This window comes from Silurus aristotelis (genome assembly GCF_946808225.1).
Source record: "Silurus aristotelis genome assembly, chromosome: 19".
In the NCBI taxonomy this organism is placed as follows: domain Eukaryota; kingdom Metazoa; phylum Chordata; class Actinopteri; order Siluriformes; family Siluridae; genus Silurus; species Silurus aristotelis.
In genome coordinates this window covers 11,405,416-11,430,714 of record NC_139592.1, presented here as the reverse complement: position 1 = coordinate 11,430,714, position 25,299 = coordinate 11,405,416, and the positions used below count along the sequence as shown (strand labels likewise).

At 35.5% G+C, this 25,299-nt stretch overlaps 2 protein-coding genes across 5 annotated transcripts in view; one reads left to right on the top strand and one right to left on the bottom strand.

Moving 5' to 3' along the window:
• Positions 1-1,275: 1,275 nt before the first annotated feature.
• LOC310742100 (mitogen-activated protein kinase 14A) lies at positions 1,276-12,704 on the bottom strand. Its single transcript, XM_083570731.1, has 12 exons — positions 12,445-12,704; positions 10,699-10,828; positions 10,013-10,071; positions 7,735-7,846; positions 7,615-7,644; positions 6,850-6,897; positions 6,607-6,721; positions 6,296-6,367; positions 3,644-3,723; positions 3,427-3,505; positions 2,288-2,461; positions 1,276-2,063 (listed from the first exon to the last, which is right to left on the bottom strand). Exons 1-12 carry the CDS (start codon positions 12,561-12,563, stop codon positions 2,002-2,004), a joined length of 1,080 nt encoding a protein of 359 aa, XP_083426857.1. The 5' UTR covers positions 12,564-12,704; the 3' UTR covers positions 1,276-2,001.
• An 8,395-nt stretch (positions 12,705-21,099) lies between these two features.
• Positions 21,100-25,299, top strand: part of plxnb1a (plexin b1a) — a 57,070-nt gene continuing 52,870 nt past the window's right edge. For all 4 annotated transcript variants that reach the window (XM_083570073.1, XM_083570070.1, XM_083570072.1 and 1 more), the window contains exon 1: positions 21,100-21,470. The gene's annotated coding sequence lies outside the window, so the exon portion shown is untranslated. The remainder of the gene's footprint in view (positions 21,471-25,299) is intronic.

The window sequence follows — 25,299 nt, the reverse complement described above, 5'->3', positions numbered from 1 at the left end:
GAGCTCAAACTCCGTGTTTCTCAGCGACAGGCCAGAAACCTGACTGATCTAGAGAAGATCTGTGTGGAGGAGTGGGCCAAAATCCCTCCTACAGTGTGTGCAAACCTGGTGAAAAACTACAGGAAACGTTTGACCTCTGTAATTGCAAACAAAGGCTACTGTACCAAATATTAACATTCACTTTCTCAGGTGTTCAAATACTTATTTGCAGCTGTATCATACAAATAAATAGTTTAAAAATCATACATTGTGATTTCTGGATTTTTTTTTTTTAGATTATGTCTCTCACAGTGGACATGCACCTACGATGACAATTTCAGACCCCTCCATGATTTCTAAGTGGGAGAACTTGCAAAATAGCAGGGTGTTCAAATACTTATTTTCCTCACTGTATATATATATATATATATATATATATATATATATATATATATATATATATATATATATATATATATATACACACACACAGTATAAAAACGACAAAAAACACTCACATTTTAGCAACACTTTTATTATATGTCCTCAAGGGAAATACTATAAAAAAAAAAAAAAAAAAATTAAACTTGGATATATTTTAGAGTAGTCAATGTGCAGCTTGTATAGCAGTGCAGATTTTCTGTCCTCTGAAAATAACTCAACATACAGCCATCATTGTCAAAATAGCTGGCAACAAAAGTGATAACAGCTGTACACTGTTTAACCATACAAAGCCACATGCTCTTTTCATCATATTAATGTTTGTCTGCTTGACAGGACCAGACAAATTTGTGTATTTTGTATTAGTATTGTATTGTGTATCTTGTATATAAATCTGTACTGTACTGCTATAAAACCTGCACATTGACTACTAAAATATATCCAATTTTCATTTCTATAGTATTGTCACTTGAGAAGATACACTAAAAAGGTTGCTGAAATGTGAGGGGCGTACTCACTTTTGTGAGATATTGTATACTTAATGAGCAAGCCAGAGATGACTTTCATGAGAGAAAACTGGGGCAAAATCCTTAAGAGGAACCAGACTCAAAAAGGAGCCCATCCTCATCTTACAAACACCAAATGTACTTTCATTATATTTTAATCATTGTTGAGGTTGAACCTGTTCCTTGATGATTTGAGTGAAAACCCCAAAGCCCTAGTAGCCCTAAGCCATTGTGGTAAAACTGTTCATATTAATTATAGCCCAACTATGTATATTATGTATAATCAGTATCATTGTGAAGGGGCCTGATCTGAGTAAAGTGTTGGTGCACATTTAAAGACAACAAGATGTTGTTGTTTCATTTTTATTTAATTCTTTCCTGCGATATTAAAATCAGGTCAGATTCAATGCCTCTTTAATGATGTTATATACTGCATGAAATTCTCCCCTAATTGTTTATTAAAGCTGACTTTATTAAATGACTAATTATGTATGTATAAAAAACTGAAATGACTGTTTTCATTGTCTAATCTTTATGGATCATATACATGCTGCAGTGTTGCTCCACACCTCCATGTCACTATTGTCTTTATTTTGTGTTGACAACGATGAAGTCCTAGAGAATTATTACTCAAACTGTGCATAAGATATGAGCTGTCATCTAAAACTGCACAGCTGCTAGTTAGGCGTGTCTATAAAATGGCTGAATATGTGTGTGCAAAACAACAACTACATATCAGTAACCGTTTACCTGTAAAGTTCACCTGAATGGCAACAAATGACAACCGTCCGATTATTCACGACTTCTTCCAAAGTACATGAACTTGTTACTGTGTAACGGCTTTTTGAGTTGTTTTTAATTTTACAGCAATATTTTACTTTATGAATACAAGTGGATTCTTTTTCCTGAAATATAACCACAAATAATAGAAAGGATCAGAGTAAAAAGAAATATTCTTGAATCAAGATATTACAGGGTACACTGAGATGAAAACAGAAGTTACAAACTTTCTCCTGTAAGATGGCTGCTTAAACTATGTGACTTGATATTGCGAAATTTTCCCAGGTATGAACTCTTATATTGCAGTCTGTCTAGGATTGTCAGGGTCAAAGGTCATTATCTCCATGTGTATAAGACCTGTAAGAAAAGCAAACAAACCACAATTATTTTCTATATGAGATTATATAATAATATTTATTTTCTAATAATTATTATTTGTGAATAAGTGTTAGATTTGGGTCATAACAAATGTTGGGAAAAACTATGTGTTGCAATTCCTGTGTGTGTGTGTGTGTGTGTGTGTGTGTGTGTGTGTGTGTGTGTGTGTGTGTGTGTGTGTGTGCGTGTGTGTGTGTTCTCACTCTTCCACTCGCTAACAGCCAGCTCCAGGCTCTCAAATGAGTCATCATAAGGGGGAGATTCAGGTTCATTTTCTGGGTCATGAAACTCAGAGAGGTAAGGATGAGACAGTCCATCTTTAGCTGTCAGTCTGACTTCAGGGTCCAACATCAGAGTCTTCTCAAGGAGATTCACAGCTTGACAAACAAAAGACATTACATCACGGTTATGGAAATTCCAATGAAACACGTTTTTTTTATGCATACACCGATCAGGCATAACATTATCAAAATATAACATTATGACTGGTAAAGTGATTAACCCTGATTATCTCTTCAACCTGACACCTGTTAGTATGTGGGGTATATTAGGCAACAAGTGAACATTTTGTCCTCAGAGTTGATGTGTCAGATGCAGGAAAAAAAAGGGCAAACATAATAATGAGCAAGGTTTGACAAGGGCTAAATTGTGATGGCTAGACGAATGGGTCAGGGCAACTCCAAAACTTCAGCTCTTGAAAGGGTGTTTACTGTCTGTAGCTGTTTTGGCAAACAAAAGCGGACCGACACAATATTAGGCAGGTGGTCTTAATGTTATGCCTGATTGGTGTACATCCTATAGCTGATGCAGTTTTTGTATAAAATAAAGCTTTCCAATGAGCTTTTTCGAAAAACTTTATTTAACAATTCATTTACTGTAAACAAACCATTAACGGTAGCAGTATCAGACCTTAAAAAGGTACAGTAATAACTTTTACTACCAATAATGAGTTCATCTTTCCCACAAGGGTGCCTTAATTTACTAAACATACAAACATTTACATACTTGATTTATTAATATTTGAGGTTATGCTTTGTCGACAATAACTACTGCAAAAAATAAGTTTTCTCACATAATTCCCGAGGTTTCTTTCACTCAGTAACTGAATTCACAATTCTCAAAGAAAAAATTCTGAAGTACACCCGGTCATGAGTTATGAGAATTGCACTACATTTGGTTTTGCGCCATCTAGTGTACAAAGACTGATGTTACAATGTTGACAATGGCCGCTTAACTACTATTCTCTCAAATTGATCTTAGTCTCATTCAAAATTTGTCAATCAGTCCCACAACTATGCAGTTATTTGTAATGTATCTAAATGTTGCAGAGGCAGATACAGACCATTGGAATCCATGGACGGGAAGACATCTCTGAGAACTTTCTTTTTCTGGGTTGGGAGAGACTGTACATATAACCTTGCCTGCAAGCAGATTAATTTCATTTTTTTTAAAAAAGAGAGCAGACGACTACCGTATATCTTTAACATCATAAAACTTTAAAATAAAATTAGCCTCAAAAAGCATTACTGGTCATTGAATTAAGTGTAATGGATTCCTACATCTTTGCTCTGCATTTTCTGCACCAGTGATGAGTGTGGTGTTCCCGTCAGATGGAGGATCAGGTTTAGTTGGTCCATACCTAGGTAATAGGATCAAGGAACCTGTAGACAGGGTTTAAAATAGAATAGAGCTTTGCCACCTATGGTTTATGAGAATTGCAAGCCAGTACTATAATTGGATGAAAATATAAATCATTTCAAAATAAAGATAATGATATAACAAAGAAATACTTTCATTTAAATTGTTCCCATGAATACAAAGGGTTTTGGTATGTATTTATGCCAGAAGTAAAAATGTTATATTATATAGTGTGATTACCAACAAAAGTGAACATGAGAGTTTTTTTAAATTGAATCTCAATGAAAGATGCCCCACCTACATTTCTATCCTAATCTACTTATGGAAAAATATTACTGAAGGAAAATATGTGACAGTGATGGTGTGGTCAAATTACAGTTTGTGAATGAAAGAAGGACCGGGGGAAGGTGAAGGGTACGGATCTTTTGGGTTATTAGTTTTGCTGTGATTTAAAGGAGCAAAGGCATTAGAAAGTTGGGAGAGAAGAGCACCAGGAAAGAGAAACTGAGCTGTGACACAGACATGTGTGTATGCATGTGTGTGCATTTAAAGTATATGAAGTATTTATAATAAATTATGCCTGACTCTTATTTTCTCTTTCTTGACCAAAAAACCTAAAAAAATTATTATCAATTCAAATGTAGGAAAATAGTAGTCACTTTGATTACCAGCATCATCTTAATTAGTCTCTGTCTCATCACCTGAGGTTTATATCACTGTCAACATTTAGAAACAAGCCTTAATGTTTTAAAGTACTCTGGTAAAAGTTAAAGTACCGACTATACTTTTAACTTTTACTCAAGTTAATGTAAAGACGTTTGGGCTCTGACATGTGCTTGAGTAAAAAGTAGCCATTATTACTACGTGTTTTAGTGTCATGCTGATAACTAGACGTCACATCATATTAAAATTTGTGTAAATAAAATATTTATTCGCAACTTAATCGCACATTTTTATCTGTTCTAAATGTACTGTAAATAAATACATCACGTTTTTAATACTTTAATCAACATGGGCATGGAGAAATATGGATGCTTTATGCAAACATATAATTATTATTAGTGAAACCAAACTCAACAGAGAGCATGAAGACAAAATATTTAAATTGTTTTAAATTATGTAAATTTTATATATACATACATACATATATATATATATATATATATATATATATATATATATATATACATACATTTTATGTGTATATGAACAAAAGTAGACCCTTTACAGATTTTAATGTATTATTTATTGCTTTTATCTGTACAATTACAAATAGAATTGAAGTTGGCTTTTGCATTAAGAAAAAATAGCCTAAAACGCACCGGGACGTTTGTCGACCCCAGAGGGTTAATTGTGCGCATAATGGCAGATTTTGGTGCTGATTTAAGACTTGCCGCATCAGTAAAACCAATGTTGAGGGATAAAAATAATTTTTCGGTGGATTTTATAAAGAAAGAAACCCGTAAATAAACGTATGCTGAAGGTTTTAATTTCGTAAATTTTTTATTTATTTATATTTTTCAAACATGTGGTCGAACAGAAATGCATGTTGCATTAATCACGCGTTAATAAAATTAGTGCCTTTAAAATGAAATTGCGTTTGAATTTTGACATCGCTATATTACTCCAAAACGAATCTGCCATTTTGTTACCTGATGAATGTATTCAGGCTGAACATCCACCATATACAACAAAAGCAGAGAAAAGATGATGATGATCAGGTGATCAGGAATGTTCTCAGTCATTTTTACATCACTGACTCCTTCTATCTCTTTCACATTAACCCCATACTTCTTGTTGCCTTCTGCCTTGCTGATCTTTAGCTTCTTAATCTAGTCTACATCTGTGGTGTGTAAGAGCTAGGAAATGATACACCAGTGGTAGATTGAAAAAGCCACACAATGTCAAAGAAATAGGTTGATGGGCTGAAAATGGCACAGAATGAGAAGAAAAAATATTGACCATGTCACCAAATAGATTAAAACTAATGTAAGTAGCCTGGTTTGAAAATGTAAGAAGAAGAAAGAACAGATACTTGTGTAAAATTGTAATGAGTATAAGTAAAAAGTTTTCTGAAAAATAAATACTGAAATAAAGTACTGATACCATAGAAATCTACTTAAGTACAGTAACGAGTATTCATTACTTCCACCTCTGCTACCTCAATATGTGGAATTGTCAGGATTTTCTCCTTTTAAGAAAAGTTCTTGAAACTGGACATAAAATGCTTAAGAATCCATAGCGCTACCTGATCTGCAGTCTGCCGCTTAATATCAGATTGTATCCATGTTCCACACGTAAAAAGTATTGCATGTAGCCCTGTACCAAAAATTGTATTTGGGTAGGAATACGTGTACCGTTACACACTTAGTTTCCAGTAATCAGCCTTAGCGTTTTTCCATAGCACTGTTCCTATGCTTTTGGAACCCCTAACATAAAAATGAGGCTGTTTTTTTTCTGCCAGCTTGTTTCTACCTACAGTAAAGATTTGGTTATCCAAACAATTTGGTATGTAGAACAAATACAACTCAGTGGTTTACTGAGATGCAAATGTAAAGTTTAAGGAAGGATACTGTCATTTCCAGGGAAAAGCACCTCACCGGTGATCATCTCAGCCAGGATGCAACCAGCAGACCATATGTCAACTACACACAGAACAAAATTCAGACCACTTCAGACACTAATTACAGTTAACTATACAGAATTCAAACTTCTAGCTTGCATTATTTGAAATAATATATAGGCCAACATTATATGGATATAGTAATGGTATTTTATTGAAGTTATTAAACAATTAAAAAAAACTCCATATAAGCATTTGCTACACTATTTATATATTTTTAAAGGTCATATAACAACTGGGTAAAAAAAAATCAAAGAGCACCTGTCTGAGTATAATGCATCCAGTTGAAAATGACTTCAGGGGCTCTATACCACCGTGTCACAACATAGCCAGTCATCTCCATCTCTGCATGTCTCGCCAATCCAAAGTCCAATATCTGTGGTTGTGCGTGTGGATAAGTGTTCAGAAAAGAAAAAGAGAGAACAGTTCATCAGACATTTATTTGAGTTAACCATGAAAATATAATGCAATTAAGTTTGAATAAAACTACAAAATGTCATTTACCTTTAATTCACAGTTCTCATCAACAGCAAGGTTGCTTGGTTTCAGATCCTAGTGAAGAGGCGTCATAAATGTTCAAACATAAATGTTAAAACAACAAAAATGATTATCAACACTTCGAACACATCTTGATTGCTTTATTTGAAATCCATTGTAGTGGTGTACATACTGTAGGCAAAAATGTGAAAAATGTTATCGTAGTTCACATACTTATGGACTTCAAATAACTGGAACTACAAAAAACAGACTAAAAAGGCAGCAGATTAATAACTAGGGTTGTATATAAACTTGAATGATGATAAGGAACATGGAATAGGGAAATAACTAAAGATGGGCTATGTGGCATTAATGTAAACCTCTGATTTGAATTACAGGTACTACTACTGTACTGCTATTAAAAATGAATCAACACCTCATCAATAAGACTTAAAAATGTAACACGGCTGGGTTATATATCCACCTTAATATCTCTACATTCTAAAACACAGAATCATACTTACATAACTTATATACAGCGACCAGGCATAACATTAGGATGTTACAACATTATTACAGGTAAGTGAATAACACTGTCGCTTCATCATGACACCAGTTAGTATGTGGGGTATATTTATATATCTATTTATATGGGACAGCAAATGAACATTTTGTCCTCAAAGTTGATGTGTTCAAAGCAGAAAAAATGGCCAAATCGTGATGGCTAGATGAATGGGTCAGATGGAATGAGTGATTGCAGGATGTACAGGAGGTGAGGTGTGTTGTTCATACCCGATGAATGATTCCAGCAGAATGTATGTACTAAAAGAAAGAATTTAATTTACTATTAGCTGGCAATTTACAAACATAATAAATTTTTTTACAAAAAAGGCAAAAAAAAAGAGGCCAGACCTTTAGTCCTCTGAGTAACTGGTAGAACAAATATACAATGACTTTTTCAGTGAGTCTCCTCCTCTTCATTATGTGGCTAAGATCCTGAGCCACAAAAGGCATTACCAAATAGCTAGTAAAGCACACACACACACACACACACACACACACACACACACACACACACACACACACACACACACACACACACACACACGTATTCATCAGTGCACACTGGACACTTAAAGCCGACTTAGTCATGATTCCCCTCCATTCCCATTTTAAATCTAGATTTCAGTGTGGTTTTGTGGATTTGCTCACAAGCAGCAGTGGTACAGGTGGTCCTATAAAAATGCTTAGCGAGTGTATTCAAGTATAGCAAAACACACTATATATCCAAATGCTTTTAAACACCTGATAATCACAACCTCATATCCTTTCTGAGTTCCAGATATAGCCTCCCTTTGCTGTTGTAATAACCTCCACCCTTCTGGGAAGTCTTTGCAAATTGGTTTATAAATGTGATTATGGATATGTGCCCATTCAGAGCCAAGAGTATTAACGAGATTAGGCAAGAAGTCCTGGCATGCAGTGAGCATTCCTGTTGTCTCAGGGTCATAACGTACACCCATGTCACTGGTAATAAATGGCATGAAGGACAGGTCTTCCACTGGACGCTGCTGACGGAGACTTGGGAGGAACTTGGAGCATGTTCAAATCACACATGAGGATTGCCTGGACTGTTCTGTATGACACAACGACAATGACAGCAGCATTGTAGATTGCAACAATCATAATGCACAAGTAGTTTACATTTTCAGGGGTTTATTTTGTTAAAGGTATCCCTGATCTCTCACCCTCTTCCAATGATGTTTTTCCGCTCTTGCAGCAGGCGTGCCACTCAAATCACCCCGAACGACTCGTTGCAGCAACGCTGTACTCTTTCAGAATCATGTCAAACGTCACTGTGGCAGATTGGGCCAGTTTCACACAGACTTTCACGGCTGCTCTTTGTTCTAACTTGCTGTCCATAATGAAATTGCAGACATGGTAACGCATGTGGTCTGAATTGCATCAGTTGCAGAGCTTCCGATGTACACAGGATGATGTCTTTTGGGACACTGAGTTATGAAGTTCGGTGCATGCAGGCTTGTGCTGTCATCTGATTCTGTGTTACAAAACTAGTCTCGAATCTTTTCGATACCACCTCGTTTTTATGTGCATACTAACACAAAGACCATGTTGATGCCTAGTTATGTACACTGTAAACAGTCATTCATATTCTCTTTTGCAAGTAGTAAATTTTTTTCCTATTTGGGACAAATAGCATGCGAATTGGGACACCAGAAAATATTGAAGAAGAAAAGAAAAAGAAAAAAGCAGGGAAGAAAAAGAAAAAGAGGAAGACACAAATGCAGAAGAAGATAAATTCATACTGGACAATGTCCTTAGCGATATTATATAACACTAATGGTAGCTAATAATGCCTGTTTCTCTCTCCCTGTTGCCATGCTCTGTTTCTCTCTCTCTCTCTCTCTCTCTCTCTCTCTCTCTCTCTCTCTCTCTCTCTCTCTCTCATTCTCTCTCAAACATGCTTCTGAGGTACCAGTGATCATGTCTCTTTCTTCTTCGTGGACCTTCCTGAATCTTACTGACTACCTGGCTCTGGATTGTTACTGTTGAGGACTCAACTTAAGAGCTATGACGATGGCTCTAGACTGGAATTAATATAAACAGTTTGCCACAATGGCTTAGGACTACAAGTCTCGAATCTCTGTCGGTGTACAGTTGATAACCTCAACAATGAGGTAGCTATGATGAATAAACATTCTGTGTTACACAGATGAGGATGGGTTCCCTTTTGGGTCTGGTTTCTCCGAAGGATTTTCCTCATATCATCTAAGGAAGTTTTCCCTTGCCACTGTTGCCAATGGCCACTCACATTTAGAATTTATATTTGTAATCTATTTATTTTTATATCTGTTTTGGGACAATGTTAATTGTTAAAAAATTTTTTTTTTTAAATATTAAATTGATTTGAATAGAATTGAATAAAATTGAATTGAACTAAATTGAAGAATGTGATGAAAAGACTGAACAAGAAGAAAAAATTAAAAAGATTTAAATGAGAGCCCTATCTATAGCCAAACCCCCACACCCAAATACCCCCTCCCAAAACCCCACCCACCCCGACCCTCCACCACACACACAACAAACACACACTTTTCAGCTATTTAACTTGTCATGACAAGCAGAGAATTTCTGCACAGGTATGAGTTCTGGTTATCTTGCTACTTACAAAGTCTGGAATTTTTCCAGTGAGGAGTCAGGAGTGAAAACATCCAGAAGGCAGATCACCTTTTTTGGACAATCAATAAGACATACATGAAACAAGGTTAAGCGTGCTTCCAATTTTAACTCATTACTCTCATCATTCAAGAGCATCATTCAGATTAGGCATGTAGTTCCCAATTTGTATGTTCTACATATTAATGGGATTAATAATGTATGCTACTTTAATAAAAATCTGATCTAATGACTGCGGTATGTATATAGAAAATTTACTGTAAATTCTTATGGAAACTCAAGATCATGCATTTTTCACAGGTGCTTGTAAAGAGACTGTACGATGCACCGAACTGTTTTTTTGAGAGGGGGAAGATTAATTTTTCAGTGCTTGATTAAGCTCTGGCTTGCAGTGATGCAAAGTTCATTATTTCTTGGTCAGGTCAGCTGTTTTGGTAAGAATCTATAAGTATAGCTATAAAATGTCTAAACACAAAAAGTTTCAAGGTAGGTAAGTAATTTACAGTTTCTTAAGCGTTTCTGTTCACAATAAAAACAGGCAGGATGAACAGACCTCTGTATAATTAACACTGTAATTCATGTCAATAGCAAATTGATTTTATCCATGTTAAGTAATAACATGGTTAGTACAACACTAACAGGCTTTTGTCATGAGTTTAGAAAAAGTTTGCCACTCACATTGTCGTGTTGGATGTGACGTAACAGTCGGAGTTCCCTGTAAGCCCGCTTTGCATGGATCAGAGACTGGAAGGGTCTGTACAGCTTTTTTATGGCCACCTTCTCCTTCGTTTTCTGGTCAATAGAAGAGCTACATACACAAACACACGGAAGAACATAAGTCATTTGGATAATTTTTTTATATACAGTGAATTTTAAATACAAAATTCCCTGCAGTATATTTAATTTGGCAAGAACGCAGTTTTGTTGACAGAAGTGGACGGCTATTTGCACTGATAAAAGTTACTATGGAGCTCGCAGCAACCTGGGGGCCTTTTCTCTTCACCAAGAGCAGCCCACTTAAAACAGTAAAGATTTGTGTACCAGTGGGAGTAAAGACAGTAGAGCGCACATAATCGAACAAGCCAAATACTAGATGTACAGTATGTATTCACCTCTATGTAATATGGAGCAACTTGGTGCAACAATTAGGGAGTAAGTACTGTGGAGTAATTGTGATATGTCTTCCAATGAAAGTGAAGAAAGTAGAGCATAAATGATTTGACTTCAAATGGAAGTGAAGACAGTAGGGCATTCGTGATTCAACTACAACAGTAATAAAGACAGTAAAGCACACATGATCCGTCTACAAATAGGATTAAAGACAGTAGAGCACACATGATCCCTCTACTAATAGGAGTAAAGACAGTAGAGCGTACATGATCCGTCTACTTGTGGGATTAAAGACAGTACCTATGATCCGTCTACCAATAGGAGTAAATACAGTACAGCATGCACAATCTTTATACCAATGGAAAAAAAAACAGTAAAGCACGCACTCTCTGAGTCCTGATTTGTGGAACAAACTAAAAGTTAAAATAGGCTACTGGTGACTCCATAGTAAAGAGACTGGTAACTTGCAGCAATAAAATTGCTGCATATGTTAACGTAGCATCACATACAATGAGTCACATCGACATAGTGACCTCAGACCATTCGTTGCTTGTGACTTTCACCGGGCCTATTGACAGTGTCCGTTGGCTACAAGATTCAAGTGTACAGTCACAGGCACACACAAGGTTGAGACTATTTTAACTTCATGCAAATATGGAACAACTTCCTGCATCAATTGGAATGAGACGTGACGCGACAGTCTGGCGCTTGCGATTTCACTGCAAAATGACAAAAAAGCCGTCACTGATTCTCCTTCCTTCGCTGTCAGATGACACACATTTACAGTATATCAACCGCATAAAAGCTGATCTGTTTTCACAAGTGGAATGCTAATTGCTCCACCCACTGATCAGTTGCTATGGCAACCAGAAATGGCAACGCCCACTACGACTTTTATAGTATGCAGCCTGGCGACATGCAGATAAAATCACTGCATGTGTGAAAATACAGGAGAGTATGGCTACTTGCTGAAACTTGTTGCTCTTCTGGTATGCGATCCATATAAGCCTGTTTATTTCTTACATAATGGTTAAAGAAGAAGAAGAAAACACACAAACTCGTATGTCTGAGGCGTTTAAATATATACAAATTACAAGAAAAAGAAAGGGAAAAAAGTAGACTATAAGGAAAGCCAGTGTCTCAGCATTGCAAATACAGCCTCAGGCTATAGAACTGCACAGCATGCAGAGCCAACTTTTTTTATTTGCTCCAGGCTTAGAATTTTATCCTGTATACATATATAATAATTATAATAGAAATTAGGTGGAAAATATGCAAACACTACTGTTAATTATAATAATTCCACACACTTACCACACAGTCCCATATGCCCCGGAGCCAACTGGATTTAATGTCGTGTACCGGTCCGGAATGTCCCATGAGGTTTTTTGGACCTCCAGACGATGGAAGCCCGCTCTCAGAGGAGAAGCCATAAAATTCTACAAAAAAAGTTATAAGATCAACAATGACGCAGTGTGCTGTGTGTTAAGCCTCAGCCTCAGCGCTGTTTCAGTGAGTTCTGTTTCGGAGGCCCTTGAGCCCCTTCAGGTTTGCGGCGGAGACACGCCCACTTCAGAACGCACCTTGGCCGGGTCACGTGGTGTCGTTTACGACCTCAAACCACTCCCTAGTTACTGCACAGGTGTTCTGCATGGGGTGTGTACAATCGGGAAATTAGTATATTTTATACAGACAATATATATATATATATATATATATATATATATATATATATATATATATATATATATATATATATATATATATATATATATATATGTGTGTGTGTGTGTGTGTGTGTGTGTGTGTGTGTGTGTGTGTGTGTGTGTGTGTGTGTGTGTGTGTGTGTGTATAGTGGGGCAAAAAAGTTTAGTCAGCCACCAATTGTGCAAGTTTTACCACTTAAAAAGATGAGAGAGGGCAATAATTTTCATTATAGGTACAATTTAACAAAATGAGACAAAATGACAAAAAAAAATCCAGAAAATCACATTGTCTGATTTTTAAAGAATTTATTTGCAAATTATGGTGGAAAAAAAGTATTTGGTCACCTACAAAAAAGCAAGATGTTTGGCTCTCACAGACCTGTAACTTCTTCTTTAAGAGGCTCCTCTGTCCTCCACTTGTATTAATGGCACCTGTTTGAACTGGTTATTAGTATAAAATACACTTGTCCACAACCTTAAACAGTCAGACTCCAAACTTCACTATGGCTAAGACCAAAGAGCTGTCAAAAGGCACCAGAAACAATATTGTAGACCTGGACCAGGCTGGGAAGACTAAATCTGCGATAGGTAAGCAGTTTGGTGTGAAGAAATCAACTGTGGGAGCATTTATTAGAAAATGGAAGACATACAAGTCCTGACATACCACTGATAATCTCCCTCAATCTGGTGCTGCATGCAAGATCTCACCCCGTGAGGTCAAAATGATCACAAGAATGGTAAGCAAAAATTCCAGAACCACACGGGGGGAGCTACTGAATGACCTGCAGAGGCTGTTTTTCTTCCAAGGGACCAGGACGACTGATCCGTGTAAAGGAAAGAATGAATAAGATTTTGAGTAAGAACCTCCTTCCATCAGCAAGGGCATTGAAGATGAAACCTGGCTGGGTTTTTCAACCCCATAGAAAATCTTTGGAGGGAGTTGAAAATCCGTGTTGCCCAGCAACAGCCCCAAAATATCACTGCTCTAGAGGAGATCTGCATGGAGGAATGGGCCAAACTACCAGCATCAGTGTGTAAAAACCTTGTGAAGACTTACAGAAAACGTTTGATCTCTGTCATTGCCAACAAAGGGTATATAACAAAGTATTGAGATGAATTTTTTTTATTGACCAAATACTTATTTTCCACCATAATTTGCAAATTAATTCTTTAAAAATCAGACAATGTGATTTTCTGTATTTATTTATTTTTTTCATTTTGTCTCTCATAGTTGAAGTGTACCTATGATGAAAATTACAGGCCTCTCTCATCTTTTTAGGAACTTGCTCAATTGGTGGCTGACTAAATACTTTTTTGCCCCACTGTGTGTGTGTATATATATATATATATACATATAAATAAACATATAAATAAAAATTTAGATTAGAGCAGGATGTGTGTAAGGCACAACATATTTAAAGAATATATTATATTACAATATGGTAAAATAAACAGTGTATGCACATTTATTTTAAAGTTATACAAGGATGATACACACTGATCCTGCATAACATTATGACCACCTGCCTAATATTGTGTTGGTTCCCCTTTAGCTGCCAAAACAGCCCTGACCCCTTGAGGCATGGACTCCACTAGACCCCTGAAGGTGTGGTTTCTGGCACCAACATGTTAGCAGCAGATCCTTTAAGTTGCTAGATGGGGCCTCTGTTGATTGGACTTGTTTGTCCAGCATGTCTCACAGATGCTCGATTGGATTGAGATCAGGGGAATTTGGGGACAAATCAACATATTAAACTCCTTGTTGCGCTCCCAAAAACCATTCCAGAACAATTTTTGCTTTGTGGAAGGGTGCATTATACTGCTGAATGAGGCCACAGCCAACAGGGAAATCTGTTTCCATGAAAGGCTGTACATGGTCTGCAACAATGCTTCGGTAGGTGGTAAGTGTTAAAGTATCCGTATAGATTGCTGGACCCAAAGATTCCCAGCAGAACATTGCCTTAAGCATCACACTTTCTCTGCCATCTTGCCTTTTTCCTGTAGTGCATTCTGGTGCCATGTGTTCCCCAAGTAAGCAACACATATGCACCTGGCCATCCACATGATGTAAATAAAACGTGATTTATCAGATCAGGCCACCTTCTTCCATTGCTCCGTGGTCCAGTTCTGATGCTCACATGCCCATTGTTTGTGCTGTCAAAAGTAAAAGACTACATAAACCAGCCTTCACTCCCCATGTACATTAATGAGCCTTAGCTACTCACAACCACCACTGTTCCTTCCTCCGGCAACTTTTGATAGATTTTGAGCACTGCGGACCGGGAACATTCCACAAGAGCTGCAGTTTTGGAGACCCAGTCGTCTAGCCATCACAATTTGGCCCTTGTCAAACTCACCCAAATCCTTCTAACACATCAACTTTGAGAACAAAAAATTCACTTGCTGCTAATATACCCCACATAATAACAGGCACCATGATAAAAAAAATAAATCTGTTATTCACATCACCTGTCAGTGGTCATAACGTTAAGCCTGAAGACACCCTATAGATATATAGTAGTATGAGATTCCTGCTAAAAGAATAAAACGCAATAATGTAAATGGTTTTAATCACAGAGCGTGTTTGCGTACATCATTATCAAACCAAAAAATTTATAAAATAAAATAAAATAAAATAAAATAAAATAAAATAAAATAAAATAAAATAAAATAAAATAAAATAAAATAAAATAGAATAAATAAATGCAGAAATGTGAGCTACAAATTGACAATGATGTTCTGTTGGTTTTGCTGTTAGACATTAGACCAGTGATGCCCATCTAGGGCCATTCTGTATACATATGAGACTAGAAATTATAGAAAAAAATATAATTGTCACAGATCTTAATTTCTAATTTAACATACCATTTTTGTTTTATTTTTAGCTGCTAAAATTTTAAATAGAAATTAAATGTAGGAAATATAATAGATTATTATATGCATACTTCAAGGGTTTAGCAGCTTCAGTTGTTAAGTATGGTGTTGAAACATTTACGTTTATGCAACTCTTACTTTCAGTCCACGGCCCTCAATCAAGTTTGATTTTTGGCCCTTTATTAAAACCAATACAAATCCCATTATAAGCATCAAAACACTCACTGATTCTATTTTTCAGTAGGTAGGTTCTTTAGTGTTTTATTCATAAGCAAATTTTAAGCCGTGAAGGTAAACATGCAGACAGCTTTTAATAAAAAGAAGACTTTGTGTTGTTCCATTCATTGTTGTGAAGCTTTAGTAATTGTTAAGTAGTTGAATAATTGTTTAGTAGTTCCAAAATGTCGTGTACCTGCGTGTTGAATTTGACATCAAACATTTTAATCATATCAGGATTTTATATTTTTGTAACAAGATGACTATAGCTTTTCCCCAAAGCAAAAGTAACGGACCACTCGTGGGCCCCTAAAGAGGTTGTTGTGCCCCCTGTACACACTGTTTAATCCATTTAATACATATGAAAAATAATCAAAATCAATGAAACATTAAAGGTTTCATGATTTTACTGTAATAAAAACGAGAAACTATACTTGATGAGTTGTTTATTTTATGAAAATATACCTGGTTTTCTGATTGGTTGCGTTGCGGTGTCTCATGCGTCATTACATTTTTAGCATATTGATGTGTATGTGGTGTAAAGCACTGATGCTAGCAACGTGTTTTTTCATTAAATTTTTTTGAATCGCGAAATACGGATATTAGAAAATGGATCCTCGGTTCTGATTATTATTAGCAAGTTTCTGTTGGTGATTCTGTGCCCCCCTGTAAGTTATGGTCTGGTGCCGGCTTTGCCACAGAGAATCAATTTAGAATACAAACTATATTTGTGCATTGCAGTGCATTTCTTTTTCAGATTGCAAATAGATATTAAATATACATTAATATTATATATTTTTAGCTGATTAGGGGGTTTTTTTCTAATGTGACTGAACTGTAAATCATAACTGTCCTGTAAATCGGTGTTCACCAAGCCAGTCCCAGTCCTGATTATCCGGAAGGTAGATCTGAGTTTAGAAGAATGGCAGACCCCAAGGGTCTTCTAAATGTACTATTCGGAATCAATAAATATAATTTGTAGCAATTTGCTAAATCCTGGAATCAATAGTCAGACACCTTCCTATGCACTGTTGTGAAATTGACTTTTTTTTGCTTAACTCTGGAATTTGGCAATGAATGTGGTCTTTTTACTACAACCACCTACATAGACCTCCAACCTGGAAGTGCATGTTCTTTACACTGTAGTGTTATCCCAAATACTGCAGATGAGTGCTGATGGCCTGATGTTAAAAAAAAAAAAAAAAAAAAAAAAAAAAAAGTGTGATAAATACTAAAGGAATGAATGGCTCCTGTCATGAAGACCCATCGTGCAGATTTCACACAGTTACAGATCAGATGCAAGACATGCAAACAAGACCTGGTTGAACTTGTTGTTTGTTGTTTTTTCATCAATCCATCCTTTTTTGTTCTACAAGGATTTCAAGCCAGACATTGCTGTGTAAAATGTTTATTTTTCTTCATTATTATTATTATTATGTAAAGTCGAACTCTATGGATAGAGATTTGAGAAAAGAAAAAAAAAAGACTCAAACAAACTCTTTCAAATTAATCATGGAGGTGATCATCAACATAAAGTCCAATAAGCATAACAAGTTGCAATAATAGCAAATCAAATTATAGATTTAATTTTTCTATTATTCCTTTTTAAGCATCCCAGTCAATACAGAGTACAGTAATTATTTTATATAGTCATAGATTATTGCTAGGCTCTGTAATGGTTATTACTCAAAAACATAGTTCGCCACCTACAGGAAACCTATTGTAAGTGTATCTAATGAGATCTTAAACAAGACGATTCAGATATTTCTGTACAATAATCCCTCAGATTTTTTGCAGGTAAACAAAATAAGTTCATAAAGACAAAGAGCTAAGAACCATATAAACAATACACAATTATATTATACAGAAATATACAATATTTGGCAAGGCAGCACACTTTAATCATCATAAAAATCATAACATCAACAACAACTTTATTTATACCACACGTCATACATCAAAGGCAACTCAAAACGCTGGAAAAGATATAAAATATAACGTTTAATTTTTATTTTTAAAGATTCTCTCTATGAGACTGTATAGGGTAAGTGGCTTAAATTTGCAGCATTTGTCAGACTCCCTTATCCAGAGCAACCTTTACAATTATCCAATATTTGCAATGGAGCATTTGAAAGTAAAGGGCCTTGCTCAGGGGCCCAGCAGTACAACATTTTAACCTCTAAGATACCACATCTTTAAATGCAGAAATAAAGAATGGATGAATGGAGGGTTAAATGAATGTCATGAATGGATGAATGTACTGTGTTATTTATATTTTATATATCGTGTGTAATGGGTAAACTACACAATTTTAATGATGAATTAATTCATGCTTTACTATTTGGTTTTCATAACTAATAACTATTCTTTTTCAATCTCTATTTATTTTCTTTAAGAATATTACATTGAACACCAAACTGTCACTGATCAAGATACCCTTACATCCCTCATACACTGTATCCTTTGTCATTCATAAATTGCTTTGGCTAAAAGCATCATTTAAACAATAGTTACTTTATTAGGTTATAGTAAAGCAATGCCTTGGAATGCAATTTTGCCCTTTACGATCATTTCACTTTAACGCCCACATCATCAAGGTCATGACCTTTCTTTGAGCTCTAGTGCAGTACTGAGCTCCTGCCTAGCTTCATTTAGGGGCAGTCACAAACCCTCATTCCTCTCTTTGCGTCATGTCAATAGTGCAGTGTGTGTCCTTTTTTTGCGATTAGTTTGTACCTTGTTTCCACCCTTATCCAGTCATTTGTGCTTTACTAAGTGTACTCACCTTCATTAGTGCTCTATATGTGTTTAATAAACAGCCTACGGTTGTAATAATGGCCTTATACTACTGCATATTATGTAAGACAAGATGTTAAATTGTGAAAAGTGTAGTGTAGCTTTTTCGTGTGTCTGTAATTAAATGAAGTATTTCCATTTAGAGAGACTTTTACTTAAACTTCACTACATTTCCAGGTCAAATATCTTACCTTTTTCTCAACTTCATTTTGTGAAATCAGTCGTTCCTTTTTATTTATGAGCGGATAAAAACTTAACTGGTCAAGCACACAGCAAGCCACCAATCAGTTCAATGTTTTGAACTTGTTTTGATTTCTCGGTTGGTGGTATCTTCTTAGCTTAAACATACAGATTATTTTTAGAGGAATAAATTATGAAAGAAATGGCAGGTTTTGGGTTAATGATAATAATAGACATTAAACGTTGTTTGACTCATTAATATCATTCTATAAATAGATTGTGCTAAATGTAACATTACAGTCTTTTCACATAAGTTGCTTAAGCAAGAATTATAATAGGAACATTATAGCTATAATAAATCATAATACTTTTTTTATACTTAAGTACATTTGAAGGAAAATTCTTTTGTACATTTACTCAAGTGAAAGTTTAAAGGAAGCACATTTACTTTATAGAAGTAATATTTTACACGGTGTATCTCTACTTTAACTCGAGTACATGGTTTGTGTACTTCGTCCACCACTGTAACTAAGACATTACACTACTACAGTTAAGGTTCTTTTGGGGTCAAATGAAGGTTATCAGAATTTCAGCATGAACCAACTTTGAAATATTTGCCCATTATTTTACAATATTTACTCTAAACCTAACTACCATTATACTACAACCTTGAGAACCTTAATGTTCTTATAATTGTAAAAAGGTGAACTATGATTATTATAACTTTATTTATTATGTATTGTGTTTCTACAAAACAATGATTCTATAGTGTATTTTAGAGGTGAGATGTAGATGGCTGTCAATGGTATAACTATAATGTTTCAAAACCATTAGTAATTTAGGGATTGGTTGTATTTATAAGCTGTACAGAACAGGGCAGAGGGATTGGCTGTGTTTGCACAAACGTGTTTAAGAGTTCTTCATGCAGAAAGTACACAGTTCTTTGAAACGTTTCCCCAAATACTGACACACCCCGGACATCTCTATTTCACATATGGTGGCCAATGATATACACACACACACACACACACACACACACACACACACACACACACACACACACACACACACTCGGTTCATACTTCCTCCCATAACTTTTATTCCAATCTCAATAAATTAAAATGCAGGTTTTCATCGCATTCAAGTTCAATATAATTTTTTGAATTATATACTGTAAAATTGTCTGAGGCCCATGATTAACATCCTCAAGACTTTCTTATTGCATACAGCTACATTTTTCTATAGACCAAAGTTCATCTTTCTTTACCTTAGTTAAAAAAAACTAAAACTGGATTCAACACAGTCACTGGCAGGGACTTTGGGATTGATAAAAGGAATGGGATACCAGTTTATCACAGGGCACACACACTTGTTCACACTTTGGGTCAAATATAACTTATCAAACTATTGATGTCTTTTCAGGGATGGGAGGAACCATGAAAAGCTGGAAGAAACCCACATGGACACAGAAGAACCTGGACACCAACATTCACCTGAGCTCAGGTTGCAAAGTAATCATAAGTCTGGCTTTTGTTTTGTCATTTTGATGGTATGGAGTGATTTGAAACATTTGTAAGCATTTTTACATAAAACTGCAACATAACTAGTAGAAAATAACACATTTACTATGCATAAAAAAAAAACACCTGTTCATCGGCACATTCATACAGTTATCTAATCATCATGCAGATACAGGTCAAGAGCTTCAATTAATATTCACCGGTTCAGAACATTGAGGGAACATGTCATCTCTGTGGGTTTGAGCAGGGTATGGTTTCCACACAATGGTCATGAAAAGCTGAGGAAAATGGGCATACAGGTTTGACCTGCAAGAAAGCTCACAAACACAATTTGACAAAAATGGTGAGCGAAGAAAAGCATCATAGAACGCACAAAACATTAAACCTTGAGATGGATGAGCTACAACACTGTAGATCACATAGGTTCCTCTCCTGCCAGCCAAATAACAGTATCTGATGCTATCATGAGCACAAACACAAACTCACACAAACTGAACAGCTGAAGAGTTTTCCAGTCTCCACCCTTCTTCCTAATAAAGTGAACGGTAAATGCACTTTGTTATGGTATTTGAGAGTAGACACATAAGGTGTGGGAAGGTAGACAAAAAAGAAAAGCCGCAAGAAATCGGGAATAGAATAGTCCTAAAAAGTGCGTCATTTCCCCTCACTGACCGCATGGTCGCAGTCGCGGACAGTACTGCACATAGGACGGGGTAATAATGACGACGACGATGATGATGATGATGATGATGAGCGCTTCTCTCCCGTTATTCACATCATCTCATTTATCAGGAGGAGAACATGCACAAGAGCTCCTCTCAGAACTCCAGTGAATCTGAAACATTTGTGACTTTTTTGGCCGCAGGATTGTAGTTTAGTTAAAAAAAAAAGATATAAAGGAAGAAAGAAAAGTAATAAAGCAAGAAGAAGTGTGAGCGCGCGCTCGATGTCTGAACACTTCCGCGGGATTAGTAGGGATTAACTGGGAGCACCTTCACAGGAGCGCCGAAGTGGAAGTGATTTAGAAGTTCTGCAACGGGATGTAAGGGTAAGTATTTCTCTAACCTTGCATATAGTGATAAAAACGTGTGTGTGTGTATCTCTCTCTCTCTCTCTCTCTCTCTCTCTCTATATATATATATATATATATATATATATATATATATATATATATATATATATATATATATATATATATATATAAAACCGGATAGAGGAAGCGTGTCCAGTCTGACAGTATAAACAACGCCCCAGTTTTACTGACTGTGATATGATATTGGCCATGCTTTTTCTTGATTGATGTCTTCTTATTACACCAACAAACTGTTTTCAAATCCAGGCTGAAATGCACACATTCTACTGCAGCCACATGAAAAGGCACGGTTTATGGTTTCTATTTAGTTGTTTAGGTTTTTTGTTTGTTTATTTGTTTATGATCCCAAACGAATGCATTAAGTCACCAATGAATGAAAGTAGCCTTACTAGCTGATTCATATACAATTACTTTGCCTAAGTATGTGGAGTATTTAGTATTCTATTTATTGAAAATATTTTCTATCTATCTATCTATCTATCTATCTATCTAGATAGATAGATAGATAGATAGATAGATAGATAGATAGATAGATAGATAGATAGAAAATATTTTCAATAAATAGAATATTAAATACTCCACAATGAATATTTCATTTCCTAAAGCTCCTTAGTTGTTACGCAAAGTAATTGTATATGAATCAGCTAGTAATACTCTCTCTCTCTCTCTCTCTCTCTCTCTCTCTCTCTCTATATATATATATATATATATACGTGTACAAGAAGTGTAAGGTGTATCTCCTGCACCTCTGACAATGTAAACAATATTATTGATAGTGATAGTTTTGGAAAAAAACAGCACTATGATTATTACAGGGTATATTACAGGGGATTGCAGTTAAAATGGAACAAAAATGTATAGTTTATGACTCCAACATAATTTCTCCTGCTGTCACTTGGTGAAACTGGATAATGAGGGTTCACACCCATCACTTTAATGTGTAATGGATATGCATGCCTGTGTGTGTGTGTGTGTGTGTGTGTGTGTGTGTGTGTGTGTGTGTGTGTGTGTGTGTGTGTGTGCGCGCGCGCGCGTGTGTGTGTGTGTGTATGTGTGTGTTCCTTTACATGGTGCCATTTGCTCCCCTCACTTACAGATGAATTAAATGTAGAAGTAAACACGTTTAACTCAGCCCTGGCCACTAAGCAGCACCGATATGGACTATACAGTACTATACAGTTACACACTGATAATTATGAGTGCTGCTTTGTTTTATGCTTGGTCCCAGTTCAGTTTAGTATGTGATTATGTCAGTAGAGTAATTTTACACAGTGTACAGTTAAGCTGGGAAAAACGGGGAAATGTTCACTTATTCATGTAATTGCTTAAATTTTAGTCATTGTACTCGAAAGGTGTATTATATGAAAAATGTGTTCATTCATTTATTCATTTATTTATGTATTTATTGATCTCACCTTATCTGGGTTAGGGTTGTCAATGACCTGCAGTGTACACATTATCAGGTTATATTTACTGTACAGAATGACATGCAGTGCAATGTTTATTTGCCGATTGGTCCATGATACAAATAAGGAAGAAAATGTAAAAAGTGCAAGCAATAGCTGAATACATTGGAATTTACATTTAAAAAAATATATAACTAAAATAGAACTGTGGAGAAATCAAAGGAAACAGTATTTACAAATAGAGATCATTTTGAAATATTAGAAGCTAGCGGTATAAATGTTCTGATCAGGTTTGTAATGTCTGTGTATATCATGTGAAAACACAAAAAAGCTGTGCAGAGAAATTTAATATATTAAATATAATATGCAACAATAAAATAACAGTAGTAAAATAAATTAGCATTTAATTTAATAAAATTTTTTAATTTTAGCATTTAATTTTTAGTATAATGCTTCAGCTAAAACATTCACTTTTATGACATTTGGCAGATGGTCATATACAGAGCTACTTATAATTATCTCATTTACACAAGTGGGGGCAGAGGTGCCCAAACTTTTTTCTTTGAACGATTAAAAAATTTAACTTGTTTAAGGGTCGTGGGATGAAGTGAATGTTATATAAAAGTACATGTTTTCTCCACCATACTCCTCATACTCCGAGAAAGTTAAAACAAGAAATATTGTAATCTTTTAAAAGAGCAAACAATTTTCTCTTATCTGTCTGCGGCTGTTTTTTTGTCTTCATATTTAACTGTTCAAGTGTTACAAAGCATGCTATACCTGCACCCTTGATGTATGCATATACAATAACAAATTTAAAATTGTAATTCATTTATTTTTTCTACATTACATTTCAATAAAAATTTTTTGCAGTTAAAAAAAATATAAATTATGTTTAATTAGACATGAAGATCTGTGGCAATGTCATTATTTCCATGTTTTCCCACAGGCCCTAGTTTGGGTATTTCTGAGTAAGGGTTAAGGGTCTTGCTCAACTGCCCAAGAGCATAGTTTGGCAGTGCTGGGATTTAATCTAATGACCTTTTAATCAAAGTCCATCATTTTAAGGTGCACCACTGAGCCACTTTCTCCCAAACATGCACTTTCCTCCCTGAACAAGTGCCCACCTGAATATGTGCTATGCTCATGTTTACATGAATTATGGCTCAGGTCCAATGCATCTGGCCTCAGCCCACCTCCTTCAGTTAGGCTCCGGTTTGGTTTCGTATTGCACTTCCTGATCCACATACCATTTTTACATTTATAATTTATAATAATTTCATTAAAAACAAGATGTTTTTCAGTCACCTGAAGAATGAAAGCCTCTTAAAGAATTTATGCATTTACAAGAAGAATTGACGTATTTTTTGTGCATTTTTGTATATAATTCTATTGGTCTTTTTTTAGCAGCATCATTACCTACCATATAATTAAGTTTAACAGTATGCAATGCAAGTCTGTTGGTAATAAAATAATTACCTAATCTAAACTAGTTAGCAAAAAGTATGGGAACACAACTCACACACCTGATCATCTCCAGTGTGTTTATTTGAAGTAGTTGATCTTCTCCATGTGTTCTGTTATTTTTGTGCTCCACTCCCTGTTTTTATAGTCAACAAACTTACATTAGCTGTACAAACTCAGCTCCATAGCTCGCTACACACTGGAACACTGATCACTCCACTTCAGTGCCATGACTACATACGGGCATTGTAAGACATCACCACTAGCATTTGTAAACAAAAAAAAACAAAAAAAAAACCCCATCAAAACATCTAGAAAATTGTAAAAACAAAAGAAAACACTAAAGTAATTAATTGTTTGAGAGCTACAACAATTATAACAAGCTATTTTCATTTCCACTGAGAGGCTTCAGAAAAAATGACATTATTTCCAGTAAGGAAACATCGATTTTCCCTTGTTATTGCAGTGCATTGTGGGATTTATTTAGGGCGCAAACGTTTCAGCACATTGATAGCAGAATGTACATTTTCTGCTCATCTACCTCAACAATATTTATTTTTCATTTTGAATAATAAATGCGTACTTGCAAATAAACTGCATACTGCAGGTTACTTGCATCTGAGATGATGAAATTTTGTTCTTATCAGTTTAAACAATACCCAAGTAATCCAATTGCGCTCAAGCTAGGCGTTGGCTTTGATGTCCAATGCTGATAGAAGTCACTCTGCTGAGGGAGTGATGGATATGCGAGATTAGGGTGCGGTGTTAGTTAGAAAGAGTCGGGGAAATATAGAGCAGCTGCTGTACATTTTCTGCTGTGTCTGCATGTAAAAGTGTGTTAAAATAACAAAGACATCAGTTAAGTAAATTCGGAAACACATTTAACTTTAAAGATTGACTGCATTCATTTCTGC